The sequence below is a fragment of the Mauremys mutica genome, chromosome 5, assembly GCF_020497125.1.
Source record: "Mauremys mutica isolate MM-2020 ecotype Southern chromosome 5, ASM2049712v1, whole genome shotgun sequence".
In the NCBI taxonomy this organism is placed as follows: domain Eukaryota; kingdom Metazoa; phylum Chordata; order Testudines; family Geoemydidae; genus Mauremys; species Mauremys mutica.
The window spans coordinates 142315880-142330918 of record NC_059076.1 but is presented as its reverse complement, the minus strand read 5'-3'; the positions used below and the strand labels follow the sequence as shown (position 1 = coordinate 142330918).

At 56.5% G+C, this 15039-nt stretch overlaps 1 protein-coding gene across 1 annotated transcript in view; it reads right to left on the bottom strand.

Moving 5' to 3' along the window:
* The window catches only part of LOC123371818 (UPF0687 protein C20orf27 homolog), a 65272-nt gene that overhangs the window by 8610 nt on the left and 41623 nt on the right, over nt 1-15039 (bottom strand). The window contains exon 4 of the mRNA XM_045019676.1: nt 4976-5098. Coding sequence (XP_044875611.1) covers nt 4976-5098 — 123 coding nt within the window. The remainder of the gene's footprint in view (nt 1-4975; nt 5099-15039) is intronic.

Genomic DNA, 15039 nt, shown 5'->3' with positions numbered 1-15039 from the left:
GCCACAGAGAGGGGATCCAGAGTTTCGCCCAGCTAGCAGCCCTGGGGCGACTGAATGGGATCCACCCCTCAGAATATAAGGGAGGCGTCCAGCAGTGGTTACAGAGCCTCAGAAGCTCACATGGCGTTTCGCAGCAGCAGCAGACGCGGAGGATGTGACAGGCAGCGTCAGGCCCGTTAATAGGATGTGCCCAAAGCCGGGTAATTATTCCGAGGGAAAGGAGAGATTATACAGAATCAGCTCCAAAGCCGCCCTGCTGCGTATCGTAATGCGGTTAAGGGTTAATTAAACCCGGGAGAGAGCGAAGGATGAATCCTCTACAGAGCCAGCAGGTGGCAGCAAGGAGTTGAGACAGATTTGGAAAACCCCATCTGAGGGGGCTGCTAGGGCGTCTCGGATCCTAGAGCGTGTCTAACACTAACTACTCGTCCCTCTCCTTATGGGCACCCATCACCGTGGTCTCCGGGCACGTCCCATTCGCTGAAGAGGAAACGACTGGCTGTGGTGGGCACAGATGGCTGAACAAGTTCTCCTCTTGTTGGAAAAAGACAAGCGGGTAAGTCCATTCCCCACCTTCCAAATGGGGAAACTGAGGCACGGGAAGGTTTCCTGCAGTGCCAGTGCACCAGTGGCACAGCCAGGGACAAACCCCAGGTCTCCTGACTCCTGGTTTTCTGTCGACTGGATCACACTGTCACTCCTGTGTCATAGGTAAGTTTGAGTTCTGAGTGGAGTCCAGCATATTTTAGCACCAAATTTAGTGTTTGGGATTCATTAATGAGCTGGAGGATGGTGTGGACTGCACCCTCAGCAAGTTTGCAGATGACACTAAACTGGGAGGAGTGGTTGATACGCTGGAGGGTAGGGATAGGATACAGAGGGACCTAGACAAATTAGAGGATTGGGCCAAAAGAAACCTGATGAAGTTCAACAAGGACAAGTGCAGAGTCCTGCACTTAGGACGGAAGAATCCCAGGCACTGCTACAGACTAGGGACCGAGTGGCTAGGCAGCAGTTCTGCAGAAAAGGACCTAGGGGTTACAGTGGACGAGAAGCTGGATATGAGTCAGCAGTGTGCCCTTGTTGCCAAGAAGGCTAACGGCATTTGGGGCTGTATAAGTAGGGGCATTGCCAGCAGATCGAGGGATGTGATCATTCCCCTCTATTCAGCACTGGTGAGGCCTCATCTGGAGTACTGTGTCCAGTTTTGGGCCCCACACTACAAGAAGGATGTGGAAAAACTGGAAAGAGTCCAGTGGAGGGCAACAAAAATGATTAGGGGGCTGGAGCACAAGACTTATGAGGAGAGGCTGAGGGAACTGGGATTGTTTAGTCTGCAGAAGAGAAGAGTGAGGGGGGATTTGATAGCAGCCTTCAACTACCTGAAGGGGGGTTCCAAAGAGGATGGAGCTCGGCTGTTCTCAGTGGTGGCAGATGACAGAACAAGGAGTAATGGTCTCAAGTTGCAGTGGGGGAGGTCTAGGTTGGATATTAGGAAACACTATTGCACTAGGAGGGTGGTGAAGCACTGGAATGGGTTACCTAGGGAGTTGGTGGAATCTCCTTCCTTAGAGGTTTTTAAGGCCTGGCTTGACAAAGCCCTGGCTGGGATGATTTAGTTGGGGTTGGTCCTGCTTTGAGCAGGGGGTTGGACTAGATACCTCCTAAGGTCCCTTCCAATCCTGATATTCCAAGACTTAAGCCACAGGTCTGGTACACAGAGCGACTCACAGAGAATGCAGCAGCTCTTCACTCCCTCAGCGTCTGAGCTACGCTCACTGAACGCCAAGTGACATTCCTTGCCCTCTGATCAGGTCAGACCCCAATCTCCATCACACTGGTGTAAACCCAGCCTGCCACTCCCGAGTTACTCCGGATTCACACCAGTTCACCGAGATGCCAACAGGGCCTGCGATTACAATCACAGCACACGCTCAGCCTGAGTGTGTCTGAGTGTCTGCTTAACCCGCAGGTATAATCCACACCTCCATTTAAGTCACTGCGGGCTTTGGTCTACACACTTGCCTGGGCCTCCCACGTGCTGATCCTACGGCTATTACCTCCGCTCTTTGAGAGGCTGGGGGAGGCCATTTTAAGCAGCCCAGTTCATCTCCATCAGCTCCTGCCCAAGAGCTCTGCCAACCCCACTTTTGCTGCATTGCCTGGGCAGAGCCGCCCATTTTGATCTGCCAGGGAACGGCAGAGACGTCGCGGCCCATCGAACGCTGCAGCGAGGAGTTGCATGACGCAGGGCTGCGTCTGCGCTGGAAGCCGGCCGTTTCAGCTGAAACTTCTGCAGCTCTTCTCACTGTAGATCTAAATTGGACTGGGTGCCCGTGCCCCAAGCAACGGCAGCGCCTTATCACTCGCAGACGCAAGCGCTGCCTTCCAGGAAGAGGTACAGATCCAGCTGTTCCCAAGCCACCCAGCTGAGAGCAACCAGAGGCACAACAAGCCAAAGGCCGCTGAAGTCAGCGGAGCTGCACGTTGACTGCCCGAGGCTTTGGATCAGGCCTTAAATGTCCTGGCTCCTCATTCTCTCTCTCTCTCCATCCGAGATGGTTATCACTCCGTTGCCAGGCAGCGTCGGCTGTGATGCCAAATGTCAGTTGCGGGTGCCAGGGGATTTCGGTCTCAAGCTTGAAAAGCTGTTTTGTCCACTGCTGTCCTTCAAGCCTAATTTCTCAGCAATTTTTTTTTTTTTTTTTTTTTATCATCAGGGTCGGTGGAACGCCGCCAGCATGTCCGAGCTCTGCTGGGATGAATCACCCCTTACGCCGCAGCGGGGCTGATAAGAAGCTCAGGGAATTAAGGGGGCACGGTCAGGTTAAACATCGGTCTGGAAACAAGTTCTGTGTCTCCAAGTGGTGTTACTAATAATAACGGGGAGATTAGTAACATCAGGGGAAAGAATCTTTTAAAATCCAGGCCTCCATCCTGCAAACCCTTGAGCACGTGCTTCAGCCGCATCAGGGCTGCGTAACGGGCTTGGAGTCATGCCTGTGTTTGCAAGATCGGTGCCTTAGTCTGCTTTCTGCATATTGCTCAGCTTGGACAGCATAGCCGGGCCGATCAGTTTCACTTATGGGAGGACACGGACCCGCCCCAGCAGCCCGTGCGGGTGGGGAACAAAAAAGCTGCCACATGATGAGCCAAAAGCGATTCCACCCAGCCACCGGCCGAGTCAGCGGGTGCTGCCGGCTCAGGTTGAATGGGACACACAGGGCAGGCGGGGAGTGATCAATCTATTGGGGGTCGATTTATCGTGTCTAGTGTAGAGGCGATAAAATCAATCCCCGACCGCGCTCCCCGTCGACTCCAGAACTCCAGCTCGCGAGAGGCGGAAGCGGAGTTGACGGGGGAGCGGCAGCGGTCGACTCGCCACCGTACTCATGGCCAGGCAAGTGGACCTAAGATATGCCGACTTCAGTTACACGAATGGCGTAGCTGAAGTCAGCGTATCCTAGGTCGACCACCCCCGCTAGTGTAGACCTGGGCACAGCAACAGCCTGCGACACGAGAGTCAGTGCCCGCAGGGAGCTGCAGGAAGGGCAGATCTCTGGCCTGGGTTATGTAGGGAGTCGGACTAGGCCATCAGCCTTGGAATCTGTGAATCAAGGGGTCGCCCTTTCTGGACAGAAACACCAACAGACTCTGCATATTAGTTAGGGGACTCCCTGAACCCATGGGGCTCCCCCTGCACTGTACCTGCTAGGAGGTAGGCAGGAGACGGGGTCTGCTTAATGGGAAACAACCTACAGCAACTTACCTCAAACAGTTCATAGAATCATAGAATATCAGGGTTGGAAGGGACCTCAAGAGGTATCTAGTCCAACCCCCTGCTCAAAGCAGGACCAATCCCCAACTACATCATCCCAGCCAGGGCTTTGTCAAGCTGGGCCTTAAAAACCTCTAAGGAAGGAGATTCCACCACCTCCCTAGGTAACCCATCCCAGTGCTTCACCACCCTCCTAGTGAAAAAGTTTTTCCTAATATCCAACCTAGACCTCCCCCACTGCAACTTGAGACCATTGCTCCTTGTTCTGTCATCTGCCACCACTGAGAACAGCCGAGCTCCATCCCAGCTCTCTCCTCAGGAGGGGAGTCAGAAGGGACGGTTGCAAACGCCACGAAGGGGCTGGGAAGCGTCTCCACCCACACACCTGCCCCGTGAGCACGGCTGAAAGTGGGAGACTCGGCCCCTGACGCCCTCTTACCCAGCCGGGGGGGCAGCTCCCTGGGGTCATCGTCCTGCTTGCGAAGCAACTTTGCTCTGCGGCCCTGGAGCCAGCAGACCTATGAAACATCCACAGCCAAACCCAGATCACCTGGGAGGGGCCTGCTGGGTCACCGAGCCCGGCCCCTTCTCTCACAGGCAACCCCACACACCAGCCCGATCACATGCCAAGCAAGCTCCATCTTCCCCCTCGCCCGCTGCCACTGCTCTGACCGTGCATTAATCCCTCCCCCAGCCCCACCGCGTGTTCCCCACACTTTGCATTGCCAGCCTGAATTTACTCCTGGCCAGTTTCTCCCCATTGGCTCTTGGGCCACCACTGTCCCTTAGCTTCACTAGCTCTTCTCCCTCCATGGTTCCCTGCCCCCAGGGGATTTACAGCGCAATCAGATCCCCTCTCAGCCTGCGTTTTGCCAAGCTTTTCCAGCGTGCTGTCCTAAGACAGGCCCTCCATTCCCCGGGCCACCCTAGCAGCCCTCCTCTGCCCCGTGCCAATCCGAATGCCTCTTTCTGGAACATGGGTAACCAGAATTGTGCACAGGATTCCAGGGGAGATCTTCCCAGTGCTCTGGCTGATCTCTCTACTGGAAACACCTTGCCCGCTGCGTCCTAAATCCCCTAGGAGCGGGCCGCAGCCGCTGATCAGGCTGCAGTCACTCACCAGGGCTGGATTCTAGGCGGCCCACGCAGTGAAAGGCTCCGGATCCCGTTTCCAGCGCAGTTTAGAGGGATACCTACCCATTACCCGGGCTTGAACGACCACTTTGACGCAGGCACCATCGTGGGTCTCGCTGGACAGCATCATCTCTTCTTTCAGGACCCCTTCTTTGTGCGCAGTGTACTCGCACTTAACGCTGTAGCCTGGAATGGAGAAGGAATTAAAGCCAAGAGTCAATAGCCAAGCCCCTGGAAGGCAGCGTCGTGCAGGGGTTAGAGCTGGGAGATCTGGCCCACTCCTGACCTTGCCATTGGTCACGGCAGCGCCACCTCTGGGTGCCTCAACATCCCCTCCAGTCCATACGCACCTAGCCCCGCCTTGCGACAGGGCTGTACGGCCCTCGGACAGAGCCGCCCATTCCCACACGGTGCCTGGGGCAGCCAGCAGGCAATGGATAGAGCATGGGACTGGAACCCAGCAGACCTGGCCTCTACCACTGGCTTGCTGAAGTGACTTTCCCAAGGTCACCCAGTGCCTCAGTTTCCCCACCTATGAAATGGGGATAAAGATGTTTCCCGGCCCCCGGACACTCTCTCGGAGCCAGGCGATAACGCAGGGAAGGGGTTAGGGTTGGCGCGGTTACAGATCCCCCTCACTTCCCAGGGCTGGAGAGTCAGCGTGCTCAGGAAACACCTGCTCTAGAGCGCTACCGAGCACCAGCCGGTGCTTCGGATCGGTCCCGTCCATCCCGGAGCGCGGGAGCTTTGCAGCGATGCCAAGCTCTGGGCAGGGAGATGCTCACCTTGCTCCCTGCAGCCAGGCTTGGGAAGCGTCCCTCTACTGCGCCCCTGCCCAGCAGCCCTGCCATGAACAGTGGCCCGTGCCAGGAGGCCATTCCCCCCAGCAAGCTGACGGTTCGGCTCGCAGCGCCTCAGCGCAGCCGTCTGTGCGGGGCTGGGGACCCGGGGCTGATCTGCACAGACCTGGGGCTTTAATCCATCCAAGGAGAGCAGGTAACGTGTCCCAGACGCCTGATGGACCGAGCGACCTCTGCTAGGTGCGTCTGTGCTGAGGCAGAGCCGGTGGCATGAACCGTCTCTAACCAGGAGAGCCAGGGAGGTGACAGCAAAGCCAGTCAGAGCTGACAACCCACCCGCTCCTCTAACCCAAGGCCCCACGCGCAGCCAGGGGGAGGCGAGGAATTGCAACAGGAAACGGCTTCGGGGAATTCACATCGGAGCCTGAGCTGAGCGATCGCTGGAGGTGGGACTCGCCGGTGCTGAATCCCACTGTATCGAGCAAGTGTAACAACCCGGCCCGGGGTCCTCAGTGGGGTTCGGACCACGGCCCTTCAGCACCGCTGCGCAGCCTGCTCGAGCTGAAGGAGCAACTCCTCCGGCTGGCAGCACTAGTGGGCTTTTATCTGCTGTGGACACCGCATGCGCTTCGCCAGTGTGACTAAAAGGGAGACACTCGCAGGCCCTGCTTAGCTCTAGGCGAAATGTGCTTTGAGCCCCTGCTATGCTCAAGGGGGTGCAGAGCCGGGGCCCGGACATGCTGCAACTGCTAAGGGAGCACACGCTGCCCTCGTTTAGGGTCTGAGCTGCAGCAGCACCCGGAGACTCCAGTCTGGATCCGGGTCGCACTGTGCTGGGTGCTCTGCAGCCACGCGGCCCCTGCCTGGGGGGGGGAGGAGGGGGCAGGTTCAGGTTGAGAAAGGTGCAGGAGCTGCTGCTCCTGTATGTGCCTCAAGGCCCCTTAGCACACGGCCTGCCTCTGCAGGGATCCCCCTCCAGCCACTGCTGCTGGGGTAGCCCCCTTCGACCAGGGTTGCTGCCTTTCTAACTGCTGGGAACTGGACCCCCAAGGCCCCGCCCCCTGCCCCACCTCTACCCCTGAGGACCCGTCCCTGTCACTCGCTGGATTGTCTGGAGGAGCCTGCCTGCAGGTAGGAGGCGGCCCCAGCTGAGCAGGGACTGGCACGGGTTAATGACCAGCACCTCCCCCCGACCTGCGGTAACCGGACTTCTGGGTCAGGTGCCATTTAGGGTTGCCAGGTCCCTTTTTCAGGCGGACTTTCTGGTCAAAAACTGGGCACCTGGCAACCTTAAATGGCCCCCAGACACAGAAGCCAAAACCCGGAGTGCCCGGGTAAAATCTGGATGGGTGGCAGCCCTACCCTCAATGCTCCCTTCACCTGGCAGCAGCTGGCAGAGCCCGGGCTCAGCACCGTTTCTCCACACTGCTCCTCGCCCTTCACACCCTGCGTTTCTTTCTCCCGCTGCACTAGGCCTGAGTGAAAATAAGCAGAGGCCACAAACGTGGATGGCCCCACCCGTTCATCACCCCATGCAGATGTCTCAGAGCTCTGTAATGGGGCCCATTTCCCCCGGGGCACCTGGGGCAGAGAGGGGACTAGAGCAGATCACTGGCTGGGATATAGGGTTGGGTGGAAGAACTGAAAGCCCTATGGCTAATCTGCTCTGTACACTTGGCGTCAGCCCCAAGGATCAGCTCTCTCAGCCCCTGGACTGTCAGGGTCACCTTTACAATGAAGATCATGTGGGAAAACGGCGTGCCCAAGGGCATGCCCAATTTCTGTTAGCGTGTGTGAAAATAAGGTTCAGGCAAATACCCACTTTCTGCACACACTCAGTCACCGCACTGACACGTGAGGGGTGCCATCGTTAAGAGTTTGAACCAGTGGAACCGGAAGTCCCACGTGCGCTGGAGCTGAAGAGCACTCTGCAACTGCAGACAATCAAACAGGTGCACAATTTGTCTCAGGAACAGGACGCAAGAGAGATTCTTACCATTTGGGATGCAGCATTTAAACCGACAGGGACGTGTTAAGGGAGCAAATCGTCCCCCTGAGAGATTCCAGAGCCATGCCAAAACCAACACACGCCACGAACACAAAGACAGCCCAACCGCTGATAGACAGGGATGTAATATGTCCTAACGCAGACCCATGTCATGTGATCACAGCCAGGAACTACGGCGCTCTCTCTCACCAGCTCTCCGCTCCATTACACACAACGTGCCCATCTGGAATTCTGCGCCATTACCCACAATGCTGTAGTATTTTCACCCATGCCACACACGTCACATGCCTCGAATTCCTGCTGGGTCCTTGCTCCGAAGAGATTATGATGTAATATGGGCATTGCAGTAAATGCCCAAGACCCCGCGTACTAGGTGGTGGACACCAGCAATCAGCAAGACACAGCGATTAGCCACTCGGCCATCCCCATTCGAGTCTGAGGGAGTGGCCCTGGCGAGTCAGACTGTGTATCAGTCACATGTAGGAGTTACCCCGATGATCCTGAGACGGGCTGGGCGCCCGCAACTCCTGCTGAAGTCCAAGGGAACCGCGAATAACTAGCACATCTCAGGATCAGGCTCTGTCTACTGGCTTAGCACGGGACTGGGCATTCTAGTCCTAGCTCTGACAGCCCAGCTCCGTGCCTCAGTTTCCCTAACCGTAAAATGGCGACGACACTTTGTGAAGCAGGGTGAGGTGCGAGGAGTAACGTACGTGGTGCTGGGAGCAGAGGTGGGAACAGACCCAGGAATCCTGACTCCTCAGGCCAGAATCTAACCCCGGGCCACTTTGCAGGCAGCCAGATGGCTAAGCCAAGGAGAGGAAAAAGGAGTGGACAGACTGATAGGGAAGCAATGGACCCAGGTGTTTTAAGGAACGACAGGCAAATGAGGAGAGGCAGGCAAGGACAGGGAGTGGGGAAAACCGCAGTGTTAGGGGTGCATCTGGCTGGACAGATGGCAACCCAGGAGGTGGTTTCCCCCCGGGCCTGATTGGGGAGACGGCTAATAAAGCCCGGCACCATCTGGCTCAGAGAAAACAGAGCAACTTCCAGTAGAGCAACAGACAATCTATGGCCTCCGGGCAGCTACGCTCAGCTAGTTTCCTCAAATGCAATTTAAGGACCAAAATGGACTTGATAGACTTGAATTCTTGGTCTGCTCAGGGCTCATTTTAAAGCCCAACCCCAACGCGACTAGCTCTGAACCTGGCCCCAGAGCGCTGAGTTGTTTTCGCATCCAACCTGAACCTGGCCCTTGTAGCCACGTCTCGCCGGGTGGCAAGGTCAGGCTCAGAGCAGCGGGAGCCGGAGCCAGCAGAGCAGCACAGCTGGGGTGCTGCAAATAGACCCACCTCCTTCTGCCTTTCCCAAACCTGCCTGACTCACCGCCCTGCCCCCAGGAGCCGTGGGCCACCCATGCCCACACCCCAGCCCTGCCACAGCCATCCGCCCCCCTGGCAGTGGGATGGCCCCATTGTCCTGCAGGCACAGGGCAGCCCCCTCCCCTCCATCTGCTGCTACCTCCGGCCCAGCCCAGCAGCAAGGCTCTGGGCACAGAGGTGGGGTGGAAGTACTCACCTGCAGAGCCCACCTCTTTGGATTTCCTGAAATGCTGCAGCAGGCCCCACGAGGTACTCCGGGCAGGGCAGGGTGCGGGGCAGGGCAGGGCAGGGGGTGCCTGGTGCAGTGTCCCAGCTGGCCACACTGCTCCCCTGGCAGCTGAGTGTCTATCAAGGCAGGAAGCAGCTGGTGCGAACACACCACTCCCTCCCTTGGCAGGGCTGCCTCCGCCAGCCCCTGTAAACAAAGGACTATTTGCCATGGCCCCAACCCTGCCAAGTCATCTCCCAGCGCCCATCCCCGCTCTGCTTTGATCCAAGCATCCTCAGTCATCTCCACGCCTGCCCCAACCCGACACCTGAGGTCGAGTCCCCTCGGGGTCAGGTCCAGCTTGACGGTTCTTCCTGTGGGTCTTCGGGTCATTATCAAGCCTGAGCTATGCAGCAGAGTAGAACCGTGCTCTGCCTTCTCACCTTTGGTGCAATTTACTCCCACAAGACTCAGAGCCTTGCACGGGTGCAAATCACAAGAGTGGTGAAGATGCACATGCAAACTGCAATATTTCAAAGGCTGATAACTTGGCCAAATTTGGGGCGCTTTTCACAGGGACAGCAGAGGGCGTCTCTCCGACGCCAGAGCTAGCTCCAGGCCTAGTTTCAAGTCCCTGTGTCAAAGCATGGGGGCGCTAGAGCATCTCAACAAAACTGTTATAAGAGATTGGTTTTTTGTTGTTTTTTTAACATGGGCAAAACAATGTATTTTCCCCAAACTCGTTTTCAAAGAACTGAACTATTTTTGCTAAAACTAAAAAGAGCTGGCGGCAGATGCCCAAGTGTGAAAAATTCCAGCCCGACTGGTTAAAGTCTGGTAAAGTTACAGGGTCTTGTAATGGGAAGTGTCAGGTAACCCTAACTCTAGGTGGTGCTATCTATCATTCCTGCTTCTAAGGTATGTACAGCACCCAGCACAATGGGGCCCTGATCTTTGATGGGGGTCGCTGGGCTCTGTTGTCATATAAACCACCAGCCAACCTCTCAAGTCTCCAAAATGCCTCCTGTAATTTGCTCAAAACTTGCTGGAAAGGTTCTATCTTAGGAGCAGCTCTGGCATGTGACAAGCCATGCGGGCTGGAGAAGCGGTGGGTCATTCTGGCTTAGCACGTGGAAGTCAGCTTCAGTCTCCCCAAGGCATAGGGCTGCCAGCGCTCCAGGCCCTAATTCCCAGAGGCTACTGAAGCCAAACCGGGAGATTTGAGACGCTGAAAGTCTGGCGGTGCAGTGGGGCTAAGGCAGGCTCCCTGCCTGCCCTGGCCCCACACCACTCCTGAAAGTGGCTGACACGTCCCTGTGGTCCCTGGGGGGACCCAGGTGGCTCTGCGCGCTGCCCACGCCCCCAGCGCCGATTCTGAAGCTCCCATTGGCCTCCCAGGGCAGGCAGGGAGCCTGCCTTACCCCCGCTGCGCCGCCAATCGGGAGCCCCCCCGAGGTACGTGCCTCCTGGCCGGAGCCTGCACCCCTCACCCCAACCCCCCGCATCAGGCTCAGCCCAGAGCCCCCTCCCACACTCCGAACCCCTCGGCCCCGCCCCGCAGCCCAGAGCCCACACGCCGACCCCCGCCTCGAGAAGTGAGGGAGGGTGGGGAGAGCGAGCGACCCAGGGATGGAGTGAGCGGGTGGGGGGCTCGGAGAAGGGGCAGGGCAGGGCATGGGGGATTAGACAGTTGGCAACCCTACCAACGCAGGGTGTATTGTAGCCAGCGTTCCCTCACTACCGGAGATCGGAGCACCTGGCAGAGTCCTACACTGTCAGAGGTCGCTGACCCTCTTCCGCTCCATGAACAGAGCCCTCCTGTGATTGACGGGGAGGTCAAAGAAACATGCTGACAGGTGGCAAGGTGGGTGCTCCCTGATCTCTAGGGGGAGGGGGTTCCAGAGGCCAGGCCAGCTGCTGCGATAACGCCCTCCCCAGCTCCCCCGGAGAGCTCCCTCGCTCCTGCAGCACACCGATTGTGGAGCAGGCCCTCACTGTGGACAGTCCTCGATTGGTCCTTGATCTAGACAAGATCCTGCCCATCCAGGGCTTGGGAGATCAGGGCTGGAAACCTTTCTACTAGATCCAGTTCCAATTCCTCGCTGCCTTTCTTTAGCAGTCAAGACAAGAGTCATTCCCCACAGGTTCCACAATCTAGAGCCGGAGGCAAGGCCCAGCGCAGTAGGAGATGTCAGACAAACCACCGAGAGGGATCACTTGGATAACTGTCCTCAAGAGCGTGAGAGAGACCACGCTGAGACCAGCTTGCATGGCAGCGTCCGAGCAGGCGGCGTGGCCCCTCCGGGGCTGGCTATCGGGGCTCTTCGGGGCGGGGACCCTTTCGCACACAGTGCCCAGCACGCCGGGGCTCCGATCCTGGATGACATCTGGCCACAACTGCTGTCTAGTAGCAGCAGCCATCTGGGGCCCACGGGACGACTGGCTGCTTTTCTTAAGCCTCGCCACTCAGAGAAGCCGCCTCGGTAGCAGAGACTCCACTCACAGACAAATCTCATCTGAACGCAGAACCCCGCCCCAAACTACCGAGCCAGGGAATCCCGACTGCTCGAGCGTGACAGCGGACGAACATGCTGCTGCCAGTGACTGTTCCACCCGCAGCACCGACACGGAGAGCCGCTGACAGGTTTGTTCCGCTGTCTCTTTAAAACACCACCTGCCACGTTGTTCCTGCCTGTCCTCCAGCGCCCAGCAGCTCTTTAAAATGCAGCAAATGATAAGCATCAATCCATGCAGGCCACATTCACAGTCTCTCTTTCACTGGGGACCTGCTGTTACCTTTCATCAGGGGAGGACGCTAATGCCACCCGACCTTCCACTGAGATACCAACGTTAGCAGCTAAAAGATCTAAGCCCATAGCGCCTGAGGGCAGACAGGATCATTAGATCCTCCAGTCTGACCTCCTGGCTAGTCCGGGCCGGAGAATCTCAGCTCCCCCTGTACTGAGCCTTAGCACTTGTGTTTGGCTCATGCCAGATTCCTCATCCCGGGGCCAGGACCCAGAATTGGGTCCCCAGAATGTTTCAAAGGGTCACATGGCAGCTCCCGTCCCACGGGGCTGGCTGGCCTCGCCGCCCTGCTCCAGGCACTGCAACCTGTAGGGTCCCTCCCAGAGCCACTCAGGTTTGGCCCAGCCGTCATGACAGAAGCCCGGGTAGACCAGTGAGTGGCACTGCAACCCTGTGAGCCAAGGCACAACTCCACTCACCCAAATCTGGTCCAGGCAAGGGGGTGGGGCCAAACCTGAGCAGTGCTGCAACCCCAGAGGCTACAACGCCTGGAGCGGAGAGCCAAGCCCAGCCAGCCCCACAGCACAGGAGTGAGTGCCAGGCAGGACCCGACCCCCCTGGGGGGCAGCACCCGACTGAACCACCCCAGGACAGGGCTGTAACCAAGGCTGAGGAACCCCGAAAGCACCATGGGCGGGGGATCACATGCTCTACTGTTTGCCATGTGAGCACTTGTAATGAAAACTTCGCCCATTTCCACTAGGAGACCCAATGTGATATCAGGCTCCTGAGCGTAACAGAGGCGACAAGGGAGCAGATGCTGCAAGCGTCTGGGTACAGACCTGGTCCTTATGTTGCAATACAATGTACTGCAATAAAGCCAGCACAGTTAATCCTGGAGTGGCGTGGGAAAGCGTCCTACTGTGGTGGAAGAACTAAGGCAGCCCCTCACAGAAACCTTCTGCACAGGACTGCAGAGTACCTCCGGGAAAGCTTCCTAGAGATCTCCAGGGAGGATTCCCAGGCCATCACTGTGCACTGAAGTCTTTTCCACAGGGGCACCCTCTGTGAAGCTGGAGCAGCCACTGGGAAGCAGATACCCACTGCACTGCACTCTGTCTTCAGATTAAACATAAATTAAAGGAGCATGTAACCCCTACAGTTGGGCTGAATTGCACACTCATCTCAGGTGCCTTCTCCGGCATCATGCTCAGCTATGACTCTGTTCTGCAACCGGCTGGGGGTTAAAAATAGCTCCCGGCTCTTGGGGAGAATTCCCCACTCACTTGTCTCCCATGCTCCTCCTCCTCCGCGTTGTTGCCTGAGGGGCCCAGGACTCAGACTCCCGGGAGGTGTTCACGCTGCGTTTGGGGGTAGTGGTGGGGTCGCCGCCGAGAATCGCATGCAGCTCCTTGTAGAAGCGGCATGTCTGTGGTGCAGAACCAGAACGACCATTCGCCTCCCATGCCTTATGTTCTTTGATTTTCACACGGCACTGCTGTGTCCCTGGTGTACCCCTTCTCCGTCGCGCCCCGCACCATCTTCTCGTAGATGTCTCCATTTCTTCGGCTGGATCAGAGCTCTGCCTGCACAGACTCTTCTCCCCACAGACCAATAAGAGCCACCATCTCCTGTGTACTCCAGGCAGGAGCGCGTCTGGGGCACTGAGTCGCCGTGATCAGATGGGCTGGCGAACTCTTTGAGCTGATCAAACAGGAAATGGGAATTCAGAAGTCCCCAGGGCTTTAAGAGGGGAGGGGCTCTTTCCTGTGTACCCAGTTGCTGTGCAGCAGAGTTGAAAACAATCGGCACAGCGGTCACAGTAGAGCATTGTGGGACACCTCCTGGAGGCCAATTCAGTCAACTTACACAACGCTGCGTCTACACATCAACATGGAATTAAGCGCTACGCCTCTCACAGAGGTGGAGTAATTAAGTCGACGTAACAGGTGAGTTAGGTCGGTGAAAGGGACCTGGTAGTGCAGACACACACATTATTAGGTGGACGTAAGGCAGTTTCCATCAACCTAAGTTTGTAGTGTAGACCAGGCCTACGTGATGGAAATGGCTGTGCAGGTTTTGCACACTTTTCAGAGTAGATCCACACGTGAAAAACACATCGAAAGGCAATATTTGTAAGAGCTCTTCAGAAGTACCAATCTCATGCCTGTGGGGGCGAACAGCTGATACCTGAAATGCAGATCAGCTCTATTCAAACAGGGAATTGCTACCCTTTCTTGTCAGCCACACATTTGAAAACTGTAAGGGGGCGGGCGGGGGAAGTATTGTCAGGTTCTCATTTCTCATAGGCCAGAGAAAATGCAACATAAAAGCAAACCACGCTAAGCCCTTTCATCTGAGGAAAGGTACTAGTCAAATCCCCAGCTCACGAGAAACACAGAAAAACAGCAGCTTGACACGAGTAAGCCAAAAACGTGCACCTCTAGAGTCAACAATCTTTGCCAGTTACCGCTGCGATGCCTGAAGAGGGGCTCAAAGGACAGTGACATGGGGGGGGGCGGGGGGGGGACACGACATTCTCTGAGTTTTAATCTGCAGAATGGAGCTCAGGAGCTCTGGCAGTCGAGCAATCATCCTAGTTGATTCAACTTTTCTATGTAACGATTCAAGCTTTATGAAGCATCTAACCTGGTTGCTAAGGGCACGGCAGGGCAAGAACAAAAGAAAAGCAATAAGATAAATAGCATCCATTGGAACCACCAAGATTTCCCCTTTGATGCTTTCGGAAGCTTTAGGTCGAATGATTCATAGCTCTGTCGGTGGCTGACAGTTCACCCTACCCTCAAGAACAAATGTTTGAGGGGAAAACACACATTTTGCTCCATATTAATGATGTTTAGCATTAACAGAATGCTTTTCAGCAGTCAATCTCAAAGTGCTTTGCAAAGGTTTTCCTAAAGGAAATGCCCAGAGACCCACACTGAGACCAGGGCTACATTATGCTAGGTGACACAAACTCA